General features: G+C 35.3%; 3 protein-coding genes across 6 annotated transcripts in view; 1 reads left to right on the forward strand and 2 right to left on the reverse strand.

Moving 5' to 3' along the window:
* LOC124297129 (xaa-Pro aminopeptidase 1-like) overlaps positions 1 to 1,065 on the reverse strand; it is a 15,172-nt gene extending 14,107 nt beyond the window's left edge. Inside the window, exon 1 of the mRNA XM_046747796.1 lies at positions 557 to 1,065. The gene's annotated coding sequence lies outside the window, so the exon portion shown is untranslated. The remainder of the gene's footprint in view (positions 1 to 556) is intronic.
* LOC124297132 (sialin) overlaps positions 1 to 11,669 on the forward strand; it is a 12,870-nt gene extending 1,201 nt beyond the window's left edge. For 2 of the 3 annotated variants that reach the window (XM_046747799.1, XM_046747800.1), the window contains exons 2-9: positions 5,366 to 5,592; positions 6,246 to 6,479; positions 6,773 to 6,860; positions 7,932 to 8,164; positions 8,244 to 8,393; positions 8,523 to 8,655; positions 8,861 to 9,102; positions 9,679 to 11,669. In XM_046747799.1, the coding sequence (XP_046603755.1) occupies positions 5,410 to 5,592; positions 6,246 to 6,479; positions 6,773 to 6,860; positions 7,932 to 8,164; positions 8,244 to 8,393; positions 8,523 to 8,655; positions 8,861 to 9,102; positions 9,679 to 9,858 (1,443 nt within the window). In that variant the 5' untranslated portion in view covers positions 5,366 to 5,409 and the 3' untranslated portion in view covers positions 9,859 to 11,669. Of the gene's footprint in view, positions 1 to 1,159; positions 1,650 to 5,365; positions 5,593 to 6,245; positions 6,480 to 6,772; positions 6,861 to 7,931; positions 8,165 to 8,243; positions 8,394 to 8,522; positions 8,656 to 8,860; positions 9,103 to 9,678 lie in introns of those variants that run through there. The other variant, XM_046747798.1, reaches the window with a different exon arrangement.
* On the reverse strand, positions 8,831 to 16,621 carry LOC124297133 (5-methylcytosine rRNA methyltransferase NSUN4). Of its 2 annotated transcripts, XR_006906537.1 has the most exons (10): positions 16,393 to 16,621; positions 16,082 to 16,264; positions 15,508 to 15,871; positions 15,044 to 15,226; positions 14,690 to 14,976; positions 13,963 to 14,087; positions 13,750 to 13,887; positions 13,525 to 13,671; positions 9,751 to 9,834; positions 8,831 to 9,611 (listed from the first exon to the last, which is right to left on the reverse strand). XR_006906537.1 is itself a non-coding variant. In XM_046747801.1 (9 exons), the coding sequence occupies exons 1-8, from the start codon at positions 16,477 to 16,479 to the stop codon at positions 13,530 to 13,532; spliced, it is 1,509 nt and encodes a 502-aa protein (XP_046603757.1). In that variant the 5' UTR covers positions 16,480 to 16,621; the 3' UTR covers positions 9,698 to 9,834; positions 13,525 to 13,529. The 2 variants fall into 2 exon arrangements, 1 of the variants encoding a protein (XP_046603757.1); XM_046747801.1 differs by lacking the exon at positions 8,831 to 9,611 and having other exon boundaries at positions 9,698 to 9,834.
* Positions 16,622 to 17,437: the final 816 nt, after the last annotated feature.

A 17,437-nucleotide genomic window follows, 5' to 3' on the forward strand; every position in this document is an offset into this window, starting at 1 on the left:
TCTAATATATACAAGATATTCCACGCTAATTCAACCAACGTCAGACACTCACCATATTTTATGTTTTTCATAAATTTGTATGTATTGTTTCAACTACAAAACAGTCGAGACCCTGAATTTTTTCAGATTGTCTTTGATTAAATTTGTTTTACATATGATTTTTTGAAATATAACAACGATGGTTGACTTGGCGTGGAATGCCTCACATATCTCCTGCCAGTATTGAGGATCACCTGGTTAAAATTTGTAATTAATTATATTAACGAACAACGAATCTTATTTGTATTTTCTAACTAAAAATATATGAAAAACAAATTACATTAGTCAAATAGTTTGGTAGATAGCGAGTTGACTTCATAGTCTAAGAAGAATCGGTGCTTTCGTTTTTGAACTTTGAACTTATTTAGAACGGTTAAAGACTTGTGAAGATATATAGTTGTCATAGTTAAAAAATCGTGAAATCTGTATCTACAGCTTTAAAATGCAAAGCTCGTGAGACTTGCTAGTTTTAGGGTGAAGTAGATATCAAACGTTCCTGTTTTATCGAGAAACTCACCACATAGTGTCTTATGAGCTTTTCATCTCCTCAGTGATAAGTCAACTTAAAATTTTAGGAATCTAGTACGTTTCATAAATTGATCTTGAATGTAGAAACTAATTGTAAGTTAAAAACATTATTGAAAAATGGCAAATTCAATTAAACAGTACAATACGTGCCATAACCTTAAATCAATTGAGAATCAGCTGCAAGTATATATTTACAGCGGTTTAGTCCATTTTCCGAACGCTGTGTAAATATTGGAAACAGGCTTGTTGAAATTACCGGTACATACACAAAAGCGCCGAGAACTTAGTGAAAGCTGTGAAGACTTTATTTTTTTTTAACAAGGAACGAATGCACAAAAAACTGGAGAAGAGAAGTCTGTATTTTAAAATTAAATATGTCGCTGTTCGAGAGCCGCATTTTGTTAACGTCAGGTTTTTACTCCCATGTTCGAATGTCCCGTATTAATTGCGAACTGGGCATCACTGTGGAAAAGAGAATTACGTATAAATCGATGCCACATTCTGCGCAAGTTCCGCGAAACTGCCCGAAGCTCGCCGTGTTGCTCATCGAGTTCAACGAAAGTGTAAGAGTGGGTCGATGTGTACGTGCGTTTATAGATAGCACCAGGCGGCGAGATTCGACCGGCGCCTCAGTACGTTCCATCAATCCTTGAAAGCTCCACGTTCTCGAAGCTTACTGCAAGTTTCTCAGCGCGCGAAAACGAGCCAGCGGATCGGGTCGTGTTTGAAAAATTGTAATTGCGATATTGAGCGCTCTGTTCACTCCTTGTCTTTTTACCGAAAAGTCAGTGAAATTGTCAACGATAATAAAGAGGAGTAACGAATATTAATACAATATTCAAAAACCACGTGTCGTATTTCATTGTTCCATATTCTGTCAAAATATATTTTTCTGATGAAATAATTAATGACAGCTAAATGCCGTCGATGCCTGTCACTCATTATTCTGGCTTCATGGTGAATTTGTATTAGTTTTCACCGCCGGGCAAGAAATTTTTTTTTTTTTTTATTCATTGGAGGATATAAACAGTGGCTTACTTAGAAAAGTAAATCAAGTATGGCAGTGGGAACTGATCGAAACGGTAAGTTGTTATTTATAAGTTGATGATGAGTAATAAATCGCAGGAAAATTCACCTCAATGTCATGTCAAGGGCGTCAAATGGCAGGACATAGATATTCTGTGCAGGTGAAAGGAAGACTGGAACTCCGGTTTGTCACGATTGTGGGGGTCAATGCCCGATTAACTGTTGCTCCCGGAAAATGCAACCTTTTATTCCTTGCTCTTGTGTTTTCGAAAGATCCAAATTTCCCGCCAATTTTTCTTATACGGAATCGCTTTTAAAAATTTGAAATAACTTTTGTGTGCATATAGAAAAGCTTAACAATTATACGTGTATGGTGCCGATGGCCATTGTTTTGAAATGCGAGCAAACATACTGAAGACTAAGTTATATTAAACTCGTGGCAATGTCATCAATCATTTCAACAAGTCGTACATCGCAATATACCTGATATAAAAGTAATTGATATGAGAATGATCATCTCGGGATATGGGCTTACTTATTCCATCGGCATTCGGTAGCGCGGGAGGCATAAAAAAAAATTAAAAAAAATACATCCGTTTCGAATACGAAAGTTAAATTGAATTCCTAGAGAAAGGCGTCGATTATATTCGAATTTGAAAATAAATGAAGTCGATATATATTTCATTTATTATACGTTACAAAAACTTTAACCTTGCGTGTCCTTGGGTAGAAAAATTTATGCTACTCGATGTTACGAACCTGACAGCTGACCCACGTGCCAGCGAGGATATCTAGAAAGCAGTGTCAATATTTACGAGAAGAATATTTACGGAAGATATTTCATTCGGCATAATGACAAAATGTGATACCAGTCTAAATTATCGACCTCTCTTTCCCCTGGGGAACCATTCATGGAGAATTTAACCTTGGCTAACCTTGCCGGATCAGTGAAAAATAACAATTCGTTTTAAAAAATTCTTCTCCTCGTATGGAATGAAACACGTGTGATTAATTATTTTCTCTAAAGTTTGCTGGAAAATTACGAAAAGTTCTGTGAATCGGGAATTTTCAGAATGCAGTCGGATAATTTCAGTGTAACATTTCGAGCAAAATTGAACACCATTCGAGGAATGGATTTATATAAATTATACAAAATAAGCATAAAAAATAACAATTATTCTGTAAAACTCTGAAGCGGATTTTTATACTTCAACATCTTTACGTTAAGCATCTCTGAAGAATTCTGTAAAAAGTGGGAGATTTCCAAAAATTTGTCCGAAGCATCGAATTCCGGAGTTATTCAGTCGAAATTTTTAAGAAAATTTCTTCATTTGGCGAATGTGTTCAAGATTTGGAAAAAGGTAATGAGAAATAAAAAAAACAAGTGATTTTCGTTTTTCTTTTTCTCAGAAATTGTGAGCCTTACAAACCCTTTGACCTTGGTTGACATTACGATGCGTTAAGGAGAATTTTGAACCCACGCCGCTTGCGGCTTTAACTTTGGTCGACCTTGGCGCCTCCGCCCAAGTTCGACAATTCGCCCCTCTGACCTCCAGCAATATCTGAATCTTTCTCACGTGACCTTAGCGCGACTTTCACTGATTTTCACCGTGCCATTTGATCAGGATCTGTGATGTCAAATGTTTGAATCCTGAATAATTGGATTATAAGGAACTTTCTGCATCATGTTTCACGAGTTGATCACTTTAATTAAACCTAATCTGAACAAAAACATTCAGAAATTCATTCCCATTAGTTGATCTAGCTTTTCGTAACGCGATATTGTCACAAAATATGCAGAAACATCAGAGCTCGTAGTCTTCCAAAAAGTATGACTTTTGTCTAGAAATTGTTTCGATATCAACTAAGATCGGTCAATCTGGTGAGAAATACTCATAAGATCGGAAGAATTTTTCGGAGTTTCAAAAAAACGAAGTTTTCAAAGAATACGAGCTATTTCCAGAAACAATCTACAATTTTTGCCAATCCTTCAAATAATATCTAAAATAACTCAAACTTTTTACAAATAATACAAAATTTTTCACAAAACTGCCCGAAAATATGGTTAAGGAAAATTTATGAATACAATGATAAGAAGTTTCTGAGAATATTTGTCATCGACTCATGTGTTAACATCTATTCTTATGGTTAATGTAATTCATTTGTTTAAATTTTTCACGAAGGTGTACAGAGTTAATCGCATGGACATATCGGGGTAACTGTGATAATTGTTTTTGTTCGAAAATTCAACAAGTAGCATGCGCGACGAACAGAACCGTATGAATAACGTTACAAATATTAGTTATTGCTTACTCACATACTTGACCTATGCTTATTATCGCAACATATGACCCACTATTACTACGTTTTTATTTTATCTTATCGCTCACAGAGTGGAAAAAATTGTTCGCGCACATTTATACCGGTTACTTAATAAACTGATTACGAATCCCTAATCACGACTCAAACTTCGTCCTGAGCATTCCTAAAGAATTTATTTAACACATCATCGTTTGTTTTATAGTGTAAAATTATGTTTCCCAGACGTTCCGTCAATGAGATCATTTTCTTAGGGTAGAAATTTTCCCGACTATTTGTTGATATAATTCTGAATAATTCTGAAAACTCCGACGAAGTTAGCAAAAGTTTATAAACTCTGATTAATTGTCAATATATCCCGATTGTTGTCACATGACGTAAATACCTTCAAAGATTTCATATTATATAAACAGATCTCAGATATTGGCACGAAATTTCAAATGAATTTTAAGAGAATAACATTTTTTTTTTTATGAAGTTGAAGTTCGTAACGTTACTTTAACGACACATACTGAGGAAAATCGTTGCTTCGCACCCTGAGGATTGTCTGAAATTCACCTAGTATATCGCAACAAAGAAAAGATGTTCGTATTTTGAAAAGCCAACTCTTTGGGACTCCTTCTGAAATTGTACAACGATTTATTCCATGATGTTTCGTTACGTTAAAGTTACCAAATTCAGCCTTGTTTTTTTTTTTCAAGTATTTCAGAATATTTGTTTCCCATATATTCAAAGATTGAATCAATAACTTTGGTTAAGAAAAAATTTTGATTTTGATTCATTGATCAGAAGAGTAGAAAAAGATTTTTCATACACTTGTTCAAATACAGACTGAGACATTTGCCACGAACACCATAGTACCCGTACTAACGAAAAGAAACAAAGTTTCAAACACATGTTACACATTTAACGCTACAAGGTTGCGAAAGTCAGTTTACGCAAGCTTTTAAGATCATTGAACCCAGAAGACCGCATTCGTTCAAAATAAATAAATAAATAAATTTCTGTGTATAGATATAAAAGGATTAGATTGCAATTAAAGAAAAATATTACTATTTGCGAAATTGGATTTAGTTTCAACTTGAAGTTGATGTAAAATAAAATAAATATCAATACACTGCGTGGATGAACCGAGCCCATATTAAGCCGACCTCTGCGTAACTCTGATCAGAATAACTTGGCACACACCAAGCTATAAAAATGAGCGACGAACAAACTCGGCGTAACATTCGTTCGCACTTACTTTAGATCAACAGAGGCTGACCCCATTCTCCATATAGATTTCATGAACTTGTTTTGTTTATTCCATTATTCTGGACATGCACCGATCGCATTTTTTGCGGCAAAAACAACGTCTTAAACAACTAAAATCGCATCGCTGTCCACTTAAATGAGTACAAAGCTCGAAATTAATCGTCTTTGTATCGAGGTAATCAGTCTAAAATTTTTGCAGATAATGGTGGGGGGAAAAAAGTTCTTCTGCCGGCCCGATACCTGATGGCTATTACTGGGTCTATGGGACTGGCCATAGTTTACGGATTCAAAGTAAACCTTAGTTTGGCCATGGGGGCCATGGTGAATCATACGTTCATCGAATCTCAGGAAAATAAAACAAGTGATGCTGAGAAACATGTATCTGTGTGCGTTCACGAAGGAGGCGGAGGCAACGCGACCAGAATTGTAAATTCCGTATTTTAAATCGGTGTATTATAATTTTTTTTTTCTTCACTTTTCCCGTCCATTACGTGTTACCAGTGATCGAAACAAACAAAATGCAATTCTCTTATAATCTTATTTGAGGTAGACTTTAATGGTTTAATAAAGTAGTACTTGAATCAAATTAGAATACTTAGACTGCAGACATCTGTGCATCAGTTTCAGCCATATGATGATTTTTTGGCATTGATTGAATTCATTTATGTCCAATGTTTTCCAAACTTGACTAAAAACTTCAGCCATAATTGCAATTGATTTAGATTTTAACTCGATGCATCCGCGTTCATCTTATATAAAGATTTTTTATGGGAATCTTCAAATTCATAATACGCTACCTTGTGATTTCTTATCGCATTATTGAGTTTATGTCACAAAATTAAAGTTCAGAAGCTTGCATGGCGTCTTTTGTGGCTTGATAATTGTTAAACTCGCCTGAAATAATCAGCTGATTGCTCAATACGACGCCATATTTCTTCAACCATGCTCGCATCAAGGTTCCCAATACCTACCTTTTAATTTAGAAAAAAAAATAATCTTCGATGAGATATGTCTTGAAATGAACGCGTCTTTATTGGGTGAGTGATTGCGAATTGAAACTGTTTCTTGAATGTACACAGGATGGCCCCTTCCAATGGGACAAATCGACACAGGGTCTCATTTTGGCATCCTACTTTTTGGGCTACTTGGTGTCACAACTTCCAGGTGGTCGGGTGGCTGAACTCTTCTCGGCAAGATGGGTGATGAATGGATCGGTAATGTTAAACGCCGTGGCGGCCATTTTGTCACCGGTGGCGGCAAATCTTCACTATTCCGTTCTGATATTGATGCGGATTGCTCAAGGTCTTGGAGGGGTGAGTTTTACAATATGTGCTACAGTAATTACTGCATGTAATCTAATACGTCTTCACTGCCATCATTATTATAAGACATTTATATTGCCAGTTGTCGTGACATGTCTTGACCGAAATTCAAAAACCAAAAGCATGTTTCGATGCATCATGGTTAATTCCAATAAGTGACTTGTAAATGTCAGTAAGAATAGAAAAGCGATTGAACGTTGCTGTAAAATTTAAAATTTTGTCGTTCCAATCCGTGATATGTTCCAGGGGAAAATCACTGACTAAACTGTGCCTTATTATTTCAGGGTGTCACCTTTCCAGCGATGCATGTCATGATTGCTAAATGGGCACCGCCTAACGAGAGAAGCATTTTATCTTCAATCGTTTATGCAGGTAATAAAGTGATAGCTGTAATGCGCTGCACATAAAATAGATGCGTCATTATGCGCGCGTTGGCCTGGATATTCGTATAATAACCGCAAGTGTTCGAAATAAAAATATCAGTGCTCAAATTGGCTCCACATTTATAGGATCCTTATAGTCAGAAAATGCCATCTGTTGGTAGTAAACATCACTAACTGCGCCGCATTTAAATATAAAAGTAGTTTTTTATCGCAGATTTTAGTCCACATCCACTAAGTATCGCAAAATGAAAGTCCAACAGCTTGCACAACGTCTCCCATGCCTCGATTTTTGTTTCACCTAAAATGATCAGCTGATTACTCATTCCGACGCCACATTAGCCTGACGAGAAAATTAGACAATTCCCATAGACTGTAATTACATTCTAGATTAAGAGTGGAAATCTATGATAAAATTCTCCGTCTACCATTGTGGCAACATGAACATTAATTATCTCATTATTTTATATTAATATCTTCGGGGGATTTTTTTTAATGCAGTAAAAACTAAATTTTTTTTTTTTGTCTTAAATTTTCTGCAAAAAATATAGCCAAAATTCCAAAAATAAGTCTGATGTCGAGGTAAAAAAACATGCGATTCTTTTAGAATTCCTATATTTTTTATCGAAAATGTAAAAAAATCAGTTTTCGTATTTCTGCGCATTTGTTTATGGTACCACATCATGGAAAACTAGGATGGTTTCTGTGAGAATTTGGGAATTTTTAGAAGCAGTTGAAATTAATCTTTGCAAAGCAGTTTTAAGGATCTAGACATATCTGTAAAAAAATATTTCCAGTAAAGATAGAATTACGAAAACTTTCGAAAAATTTTGAAGCAATGTGAAAGTCTTTGCAAATTAGCCCAAATTAATTTCCTGCATTGTATATAAACTGGAATTTATACAAAAATCTTAGTTATTATTGGAATTTGGCAAAGATTCTTATAATAAAAAAAAAAAAGAAGAGATACCGTCAGAAATTGGTGAAAAATATGTGAAAGTAATTTTCGCCAGGGTAAGCATTACAGTTTGCCAAATCTTAATTAAATTTTCGCCATTTACAGGCACATCACTAGGCACAGTAATCTCAACAGCACTGTCTGGTGTACTTGCTGACCAACTTGGTTGGGAATCGGTATTTTACGTGGAAGGAGCTTTATCCTTAATCTGGTGCTTCGGCTGGGCATTTTTAGTGCAAGATTCTCCGCAACAGCAAACGAGGTTTATTACACGGGAAGAAAAAGAACTCATTGCGAACTCGCTGGGAAAAAGTCAAAGCAACACAGAAAATACCCCGGTAAGTTCAATTCTGAATGTAAATATAATATAATTTGTAGCGTTCTGAACTTGAATATTTTGATTTTTTGATTTTCCAGAAACCACCGGTACCCGTGATGAAGATTTTGATGTCGCCACCATTTTGGGCTATTTTAATTGCACACGTTTGTAGTAACTTCGGGTGGTACATGCTATTGATCGAATTACCGATCTTCATGAGCGATATTCTGCAATTCAAAATGAGTGAGGTAAAAATTTTCTCAAAATGAATATTCAATACTTGTCGAAAAATGTGGTTCATTTTCGTCTGATATCAATTCATGAAATTTCACAGCATTGCTATGATCTATCGTTTTTTTAACACGTCTATTTTTCAGAACGGTCTTCTTACCGCAATGCCATACCTGTGCATGTGGCTCTTCACAATGGTTCTGAGTAAAATTCTGACAATTATGCAGGGCAAGAAATGGATCTCAGCTACTGTCTCGAGAAAAATTGCCACTCTAATTGGTGAGTATTAATTGAACATTCGTCAAATTATTAACAAATTCGCTTGCACATTTATTATATTTTTAGAGCCTCCCGATTTTATTACCAGTAATCAATTTACGAAAACAAGTGATTCACGTTTAATTCGTTGACTTTAACGTTGGTAAAATTGGTAAAAGAGCTAACTTGATTCATGTCATTTTTTGATGAAACTTTTATTTTTTAGCATCATTCATTCCGATGGTGTGTTTGATCTGCGTATCTTACGTTGGATGCAATCGAGGCTTGGCAGTGTTCTACTTAACCGTCGGGGTAACATGTATAGGTGGAATGTTTTGTGGTTTTCTTTCGAACCACGTTGACATTGCGCCAAACTTTGCGGGAACTTTGGTAGCAATCACAAATACCTTCGCTACAATACCAGGACTCATTGTTCCGGTATTTGTAGGGCATGTGACTAATGGAAATGTAAGTATTTACAGCGATTTATTAGTTTTATAATCACCCTAGGAAAAAGTGTTTTCAAAATTTTCAGAAATTATAACATATTTACTCAGAGGACGAATCCTGACAGTTCCTCAGTTTTTGTGAAAAAAATCTGCGACAAATTATAATCATTACTAGAAACTTTGTAGGAGTATCTTAATTACCATAATTCTTAAAATCTCTGAAATTATCAATATAGTTTAATGTTTTTCAAAAGTGATACAGAATTTTTCTCGGAATTGTTTAAAAATAATTTAGTATATGTATGGAAAAATAGTGAAAAAAATTACGAGAAAGGTGTAAGAACTTTTTTCACCAGATAGTACAGTGAACGAGATATGATGTAAGCTCTGCTGTTGTATTTAGCGTAAAGTACTATAAGCGTGTGGTTTCTTCGTACAATACAATTGAACACTTTTACAAAATCTCACAATCTACAATTCGGCAAGTTCGGAACATGAAGTCAATTTTTGAACGAACTATAGCTGTTTCTGAAATAAAAAACAAAAACAAATTAAAAATTATTTGAATAAAATATTCTCAACGTCTTTTTTCCAGAATACCATCGAAGCTTGGCGCATCGTTTTCTTCGTTACTGTAGCCCTGTACATTGTAGAAATATTGGCTTACACGATCTTTGGAACGGCTGTAGAGCAGTCATGGAATAAGATCGGTACCAGCACACATAAGCCAGAGGATCACGCAGCTGTTCCTCTGAAACAACAAGACAAACTTTAAATGGTATAATTTATTTAGAAGAATTGATGTGGCAAAATTGGGATTCAAAGTGTGGGCGTAGCTAAAGCAAGATGGCATCGCACTTGGCGACCAGCTGATCGTTTCAGCCTCGGTTTTACTTAAACTACACGAATATAGAACAACAAGATACTCCGTGAAAGCAGTTACAGTTTTATTTCATTGCAGTAAGTTTGTAAAGACTGAATTATATGTTAAGCCCCGGCTTTTATAATTAAATACGACCTGGTTAACCTTTGTAGTACATTTTCTACGGCAAGATGACGTCCGATATTTTGTATCCCAATAGCTAAATGATGTGTAGCTTAAGTACTGAGTTTTGCTTTAATTGTCTTCTTAATGCCTTACGCACAGTTCTTTATGACAACTTCAGTTACTTTTCCGTACTTTGGAATTCATTGAATTTAATCAAATTGGATGGAATAATTTCTGTTTCAAGAAATCGACCATTTTCTATTTCGTCTTCCTTTTTTAAACGGAATCATAAATGATTTGCTGAATTTCTATCAAAAAAGCTGTAGTGTACTTTTAAAAGTTTTGTTACATTTTCGAAACGAAAGAAACGCGTTATTTTTCGAATGGCTCAGCGCAACAGGTAAGGCATTAGGAGAAGAGAATATTTTTATAAATGGTAAATTTAACTATTACTCATGAATCATTGTTATTGTAAATGAATGTCCATTTGTGAGCGAATTTATGTTAATACCTAGCTTAAATCTTGGTCCCCACCCTGCGTTCTCGAAATTTGTCTGTAGGATAGCAAACTATTTGTGCAGCAAATAATTCAGTTGTTCATTTGTAAATGATTATTTAAATTCTCAAGTTGCATCGACACATTGCATCGACACGTAACTTGAAGATTTCTTAAATGATATTTTCATATTGGTCAGGTTTTCAAATTATAGCCGATAATTTCTATGTGTAAAATGCTTGTATCAAATGTGAAAAAATACTAATACTATTCATTAATCATAAGTTCAATGATTTATTTATTCATCAATCATATCGAGCATTAAGGTTACATTTTTCACTGTACATTCAACTGATTCATAGAAAATTAACGTGAGATTAACAAAATATTAACAATATTTCCCACTTATAAAACGAAAAATATTACGAGACTGGGAATAGAAATTCAAATGTTATATCTTTGGTCTATTGACAATTGAACAACCAAGATGTTCAAATAATGTATAAAGTATATAAGAAAGACATAATTCTCATACACAAAATATTTTCGATACCGCAGACTTTGTACATTACATGTTAAGTTATTTAATTAATAATTTGTGCCAAATTAAAAATGCCCGGAGAATTTCATTGCAACACAATTTTTTTTTAAATCAGTGTCATATTTGTATAGTTTGTCACTTTACTTCAATACAAAACCTTTCGAATTCTTCCCACAGACATGAATCCTCCAGATTATACACGATCAGATAAATCTAGCATGTTTAAGTAACAAATTTACTTGAAAATCAATGATGTTCCTATAAAAATAGTAAGTCGTGCAGGGTGGAGGTAAATTTTTGGACTTCTTTATTGTAGGCTGGTAAATGTGAATTCAATTGAAATATTTTACAATGAAGCTCGAAATTAGATGTAAGTAAATGTAGGATGTAATGTAAACATGCATTTATCCCATGATGTGACGTAAAGGTAGAAACAGATATATGTAAATCCGTAGACGAATGCAAATATCAGATTCAAGTAACCTATTTTCAACACTTTGCATCTCGGATAATTGTCAATATTTTCGTGGATGTTTCAACTTTGTAAAATTTATATACTTATAATGACATAAATGTCTGGAATTAGTAAATGCTGCATGGTGATTGAGAGCATTATTGTTATAATGGACTGATACCAATTTATTAAACTACTAATCGACTGCTGAAAATTTTAAGCTGGCTCATGTTTAATATAGTGCAAGGTAATAATTCTATACATGCAAAAGTTTACTGTAAGGCTGATCGCGCGTTACGTTGTTCCGATATTCCTTTTTCTGTACTCTCTCTTATTCATTACTGACTTTACTTTTTGCATTAGGATCCAAAGCGAGGGGCTGTTCACGTACAGATTAGGTGACTAGCGATTACAAGATTTCAATGATTTTACGCGATAGCCAATAATTTCGCTCGATTTTAAATGATTCCAATTCTGAAGATATTCAGTGATTTCGAGCGTCTTTGACCGTAATTTAAAATTATTTATAATTCTTTATATGAAGTGGTTTCCGATTTCAAGAAATAAATAACCCCTCGATCCAAAGTATGGGCGTCGCAAAAGCCAAATGGCATACCACTGGATGATTAAGTGATCGTTTTAACCTCGTTTTTAACTAAATTACACGAAGATAAAAAGATGCAAAACTCAATGCAAGCGGTTACACTTTTCTTTTGTTACTTTTTCAATTAATCTTTTGGCACTGTAGCAAAAATGAAATTGCCATGCCACTTTGGCGTCTGAAAAATGTTTGTTAGATTTATCTGTTGATCTCCGTATTAAGATTCTTGAGGTTGTTGAATTCAAATCTGGATTTACATTTTTAACAATCGAAGTAGCGGATTTGATATCGGGGATCAAAATTTGAAACAAGTTTGAGTCGACACTGTGAATTTTTTCAATCCCATTTCAGATTTGGATTCAGTGACCTAAAAAATTATAATTTACCCAAACACAGTGAAATCGGTATATTGTGAACGTATTTTTTGCAGATGCTCACACACGTGTCTTAAAGTCAAGGTGACAATACTTTATTTTGCCATTACATGTCATTGGCAGTGGGAGATGTCCAAAATCTCAGAAGACCAAAATTTCGTATGACCAAATATCTGAAATATGATCTTCCAAGAAGCCAAACTCTGAAACCACAAAACTTTGAAAGTGCAAGCAGTGGAATGTGCATGGTTGCGAAAAGTAGAGCTCTGAGAGTGCGCAATCCTGATTCCCTAATATTCCAAATGATCAACAGTTCAAACGGCCAACACTGAAGGTTCAAAATATAAAATGTGCAGATTTCTGAACGACCGTAGCTGTCGATAGAGAATTCCGATGTTACAAAGTTCCCAAAACATCTTTGCATCATATCAGATGCGACATACATGCTTACTGAATCACACGCGTGCGAAACTCGAGCATATGCAGTGATCATTTGGGATTTTGCATCATTGGAATCATGCGTCTTCGGAGGTTCACTTGCTAGGCAATTTGTCATTCAGAACATCAATCTCGCTGAATATCGCACTACTGCAACTTTGCAGCATGGGAATTTATTTTTCTGAACTCAGAGATTCGGAGCTTTACACTTTCTGTGTTTTATAAGTTCGGATCTTAATATTCTGACATTTCGAAAATTCTGCAGATTTTGCTTAGAATTTGTGGGATATTTGGTCGTTCGGAATTTTGGACCCCACCCCTTGCTGACCGTTAAGGGGCGTGTGGCACATTTTCTGCCACCAGATGGCATCTTACGATATTTTGGATTCGGATAATTTCAACAACTGAAGTAGAGCAATGAATATCAAGAAGTCTATCTGGTTATGATTACGATTTTTATTGCGACCATGATACTTACACATAAGTGTCTGTAATGAACTGAATTGAGGAGAAATTATATTAATCTCAGTAGTAGTTGTATATGCTCACCTTGTTTACCGAACTTTGATAATTTTGCAGAAGTACATAGGACCAAAGTTGTTGCCAAGAGAAGGCAATAAAACTTGACCATACTTGAGACCGTGTCTACTGAGATTGTAGATGCACTTCAATGGGTGTAGCGACGGTGACATGTTTCTGTGATGTCAAAAATAATGTAATTATTAAACCAATGATTTAATATTGCACAGTCACGTAATGAGGACAGAATCTTACTTTACGATAAAGATCGAATTTGTTTCTTCCCAAGACTTTTTCAGCGCCATTTGGACGACACCGTCGTTCTGTATCGGGCTCAAAGAACAAGTTGAGTACACAACGGTACCACCAGGTCGTACAATCTTCAGGGCATTTCTGTTCAGGAATACGATTGTGAAAAATTAAATTAATGCAACTTCGGTGTAAAATAATTCTGTGATGGATACATACAGCAAAATTTCCGTTTGCATCTCTGGTAATTGTAATCGTTCTTTGATCCTTGATGGCTTGAAGATGTTATTGTCATTTTCGTGTAAGGAATGCCTGTCAGTTGTGCAAGGCACATCAACCAGTATCTGGCAACATGGACAATGAAAGGGAAAATTTAATTTCAATCATACATTTAACCCTCTCCGGTTGGAAAAGTCCGAAAAAGCTCGAAGACAATTGGAATACGGATTATCGGCGTGGCCAGAGCAATATGGCGGCGTACTGCGCGATCAGCTGACAGTTTTAGACTCAGTTTTACAATTAGATAAGTGATATGAATATGAAAGCACGGAGAAGTCCGTGCAAGCGATTGTACCTTTACTTTGTACATAAGGTGGTAAAGAGTGAAATGTACGTTAAAAAATTACTTTTATAATTAAATACACCTCACCAATCGGTGTCCTTGGCGAATATCATTTTCAGAAATGATCAGGAACCTAGAAAGTAAATATCTGAAAGTTTTTGCAGTTTTGCAATCATTGTAATGAAATGATACATTTGATCATATATTTAGAAGAAATCTCTAAAAAAAAAAAAATCATCTGATATTTTTTAGAATTTTTTTCACAACGGTTCTTTCATTATTTCGCATTCTAACTGCCTTTTGAGCAATAAAGGGAGTCAGTGGAGGGAATCAACCGGAAAGTACTAGTTGAAACCATATTTCGTCTCATTCATTTTTACCTACTTTGTTAAACTTATCCTGCTCACCAATAGCTCTGGCATCGTTCTGAGAGATTACCAGTTTTTTATCCCATTGGCCCATTCCGTCTAAATACTGATCAATCACATTCTTTATCCTGTTAACTCTTGAGAATGTAGTATCATTGGCAACAATCAAATCAGGCAAAAGAGTTTGAAGCGTGATTAGCGTCTTTCCACCAGGTGCAGCGCACATGTCCAACACATGGTCATTCGGTCTTAGGTCCAAGGCCAGTACAGGTAGAATGGAGCCACCATCGAGCAGATAATAATCTAAGTAATAAAACTATTAACAATGCCAAAGTGCAAGGTTATAGAACATACTAAAAACAGAGCATACCTAGAACACCAGTAGATCCTTTTCGAGGAGATGAAAATCTGGTGTCGTTCTCCTCTTCGAAAGTATAAATATTCAGATATTCAGGGAAATTCAACTTCCGTTGCTTCTCGACCTTAATCGAGAGGTCTGAACCTTTCTTGTAGTAGTCGTAGTGTTCTGACTCCAAAATATAATCTTCCATGCCTAATAAGATAGACAAATGTATAATGTTGATTGATTCTAATTCTGAATAAAAGATTTAACGAATAAAAAAGAAGTCCGGCGTTTTTTTCATAGGCATTTAAGGAAATTTCCAGCCTAAAAAAAGTACCCATATGAAAATTCCAAATCCTAGGATATCGCCAGTACTGGACACTGCCTAATTAAAATGTGTAATTTGTAATTGACTTAGGAAAAACATATTCATCACTGGATATTATTTTGATGGTGTTTTCGAAGTGATTAATATCACATCACGTTCAAACCTTTGAGTTGTGTGGCAGGAACGTATTGGTGGAGAGAACTCATGGATAATTCATTTTGTGGATTTATGATTCGATCCAAGTCTAAATTCCCTGAGCTTTCACTGCCAGCAATTGATAACAATTCTGCCGGAACAGCAGAATTATTCGAGTACATAGAATCTTCCTCAGTCTCGTCTTTAGAATCTGTACTATCTAGGAAATCAGATGATTGGACCTGTAAACTTTGCTCAGAGGCAGCGGGAAATTCGTCTATTCCTTTATTCAAGTTATTCAACTTCCTCTGATTTGCTTTTTCTCGTTCTAGCGATTTTAACAATTGACGTTGAGCTTTGTAGATTGCTCGCAGATTTATTGCTCCATAATTCTAAAAAAATGGTACATATTTATGTTTTAATTTCTAAACTTTGTTTCTGATACTCGAAAAATTATCGTCAGGCAAATACAGAAGAAAAAAATAAAACCATGCCTCTGGTAGAAAAATTGTTCTGATTGTTTTCAAGATTCTTTTATGGATGGTACAGCCAACTTATCTTTAAAGGACTGAAGATAATCGAATACTATAAGATTACTTCACCTCTAATGTCTCAGCAATTCTATCTGTGTCACTAAAATTGTTAACTACTGCCATGTACTTGTTGTTTTTAGCAAGTAGAGCCGTCCTTACATCCGGCCACAGTCTTCCATAAACGGTGTCATAGAAATCATCAAAATGTTCCAAAGCTTTGGTGGTGTGTGTTTTAGTTTTCTTTACCACCGACTAGAAAGGAAAAGGTTTTTTTGTCGTTGATCATTCTGATGCTTCGGTAAAATCAAGACAAGACAATTGTAAAATGAATTGTGCCGGTAAGACAGTGTATTTTCAGATTATAAATATCCGATGCTTACCCAATGTGTGTCTTTATGCTTGAATCTGTAAGGTACTTTGACGACTTTCAGGTGTTTCAGTTGACTCGTAAAACTTACAATCGACATATTTATAACGTTCTGTCAAAAGGAACATATCCCGAATCACAACGAATACCTAACCTTGCTCTTTTGTACAGCACTCCGGCTGTAAAACCGTGCTCGAAAATGAAGCCGATGTTGTGAATTTTCGCCGCTAGCGCTAGCGACTGAGAGGCCTACTTAGTACGCATCACGGTATGCATACACCGGCCTTGGAGATTGCAGCGCTCCGGTCTTTGGTGCACAAATTGAGAAACATAGGCTTCAAGACGGTCACGCTGCGTTATATAGGAAGGGACTTGGTGTGCCCAGACCTGTCTATAAGACCGTGGACCACAGACAATTGACTTATGAGTTTATCCTAATCTAGTGTATAATAAGTTTTGTATCGGCCTTATTCACAGCTGCCAATGCTCAAAATTCCCTAGGGATGAGAGGTTTCTCTCTGGACGTAAGACGGAGCTTGTCACAAATCGAGCTCTCTCTCGCACCTAGGGAATTTCCAGTGCCCCAAGTCGATATAACGGAAGACATTGCCAAGTTGGTTGTTATATGGTTGATATGATATACAATTGTTGATCAGCATTTTACAAGACCGATAAAAAATGGCGCCAGTTTCTGAATTTCGTTTATGGCTAATGTGGGATTCTATGAGCGCCCACTTTATACACTGATTACTTAGGAGGGATATTCACGCGATGTTACTACAAGGGAATTTTTAACTAAACACTATCACAAGTACTCAGTTATCGCAAGATAAAGGTCAAAGCAACTTTATTTGTTAGAATCAAAAGAGATGCAAGATCTACTGAAGACGAAAAACTACATCAATAGTTGTGGAATCAAGTCATAATATTATGTATTATAAAGCTACTTTAAACATGTCTATAATTTCAAGCTTAGTTGACTACTTAAAAATTTGTTGAAATACCTGAATTACGAAGAGATAATTTTGAATAAACAATGCTTATGTAAAAAAGCGTAT

The sequence above is a fragment of the Neodiprion virginianus genome, chromosome 2 (genome assembly GCF_021901495.1).
Source record: "Neodiprion virginianus isolate iyNeoVirg1 chromosome 2, iyNeoVirg1.1, whole genome shotgun sequence".
NCBI classification, from domain to species: Eukaryota; Metazoa; Arthropoda; class Insecta; order Hymenoptera; family Diprionidae; genus Neodiprion; species Neodiprion virginianus.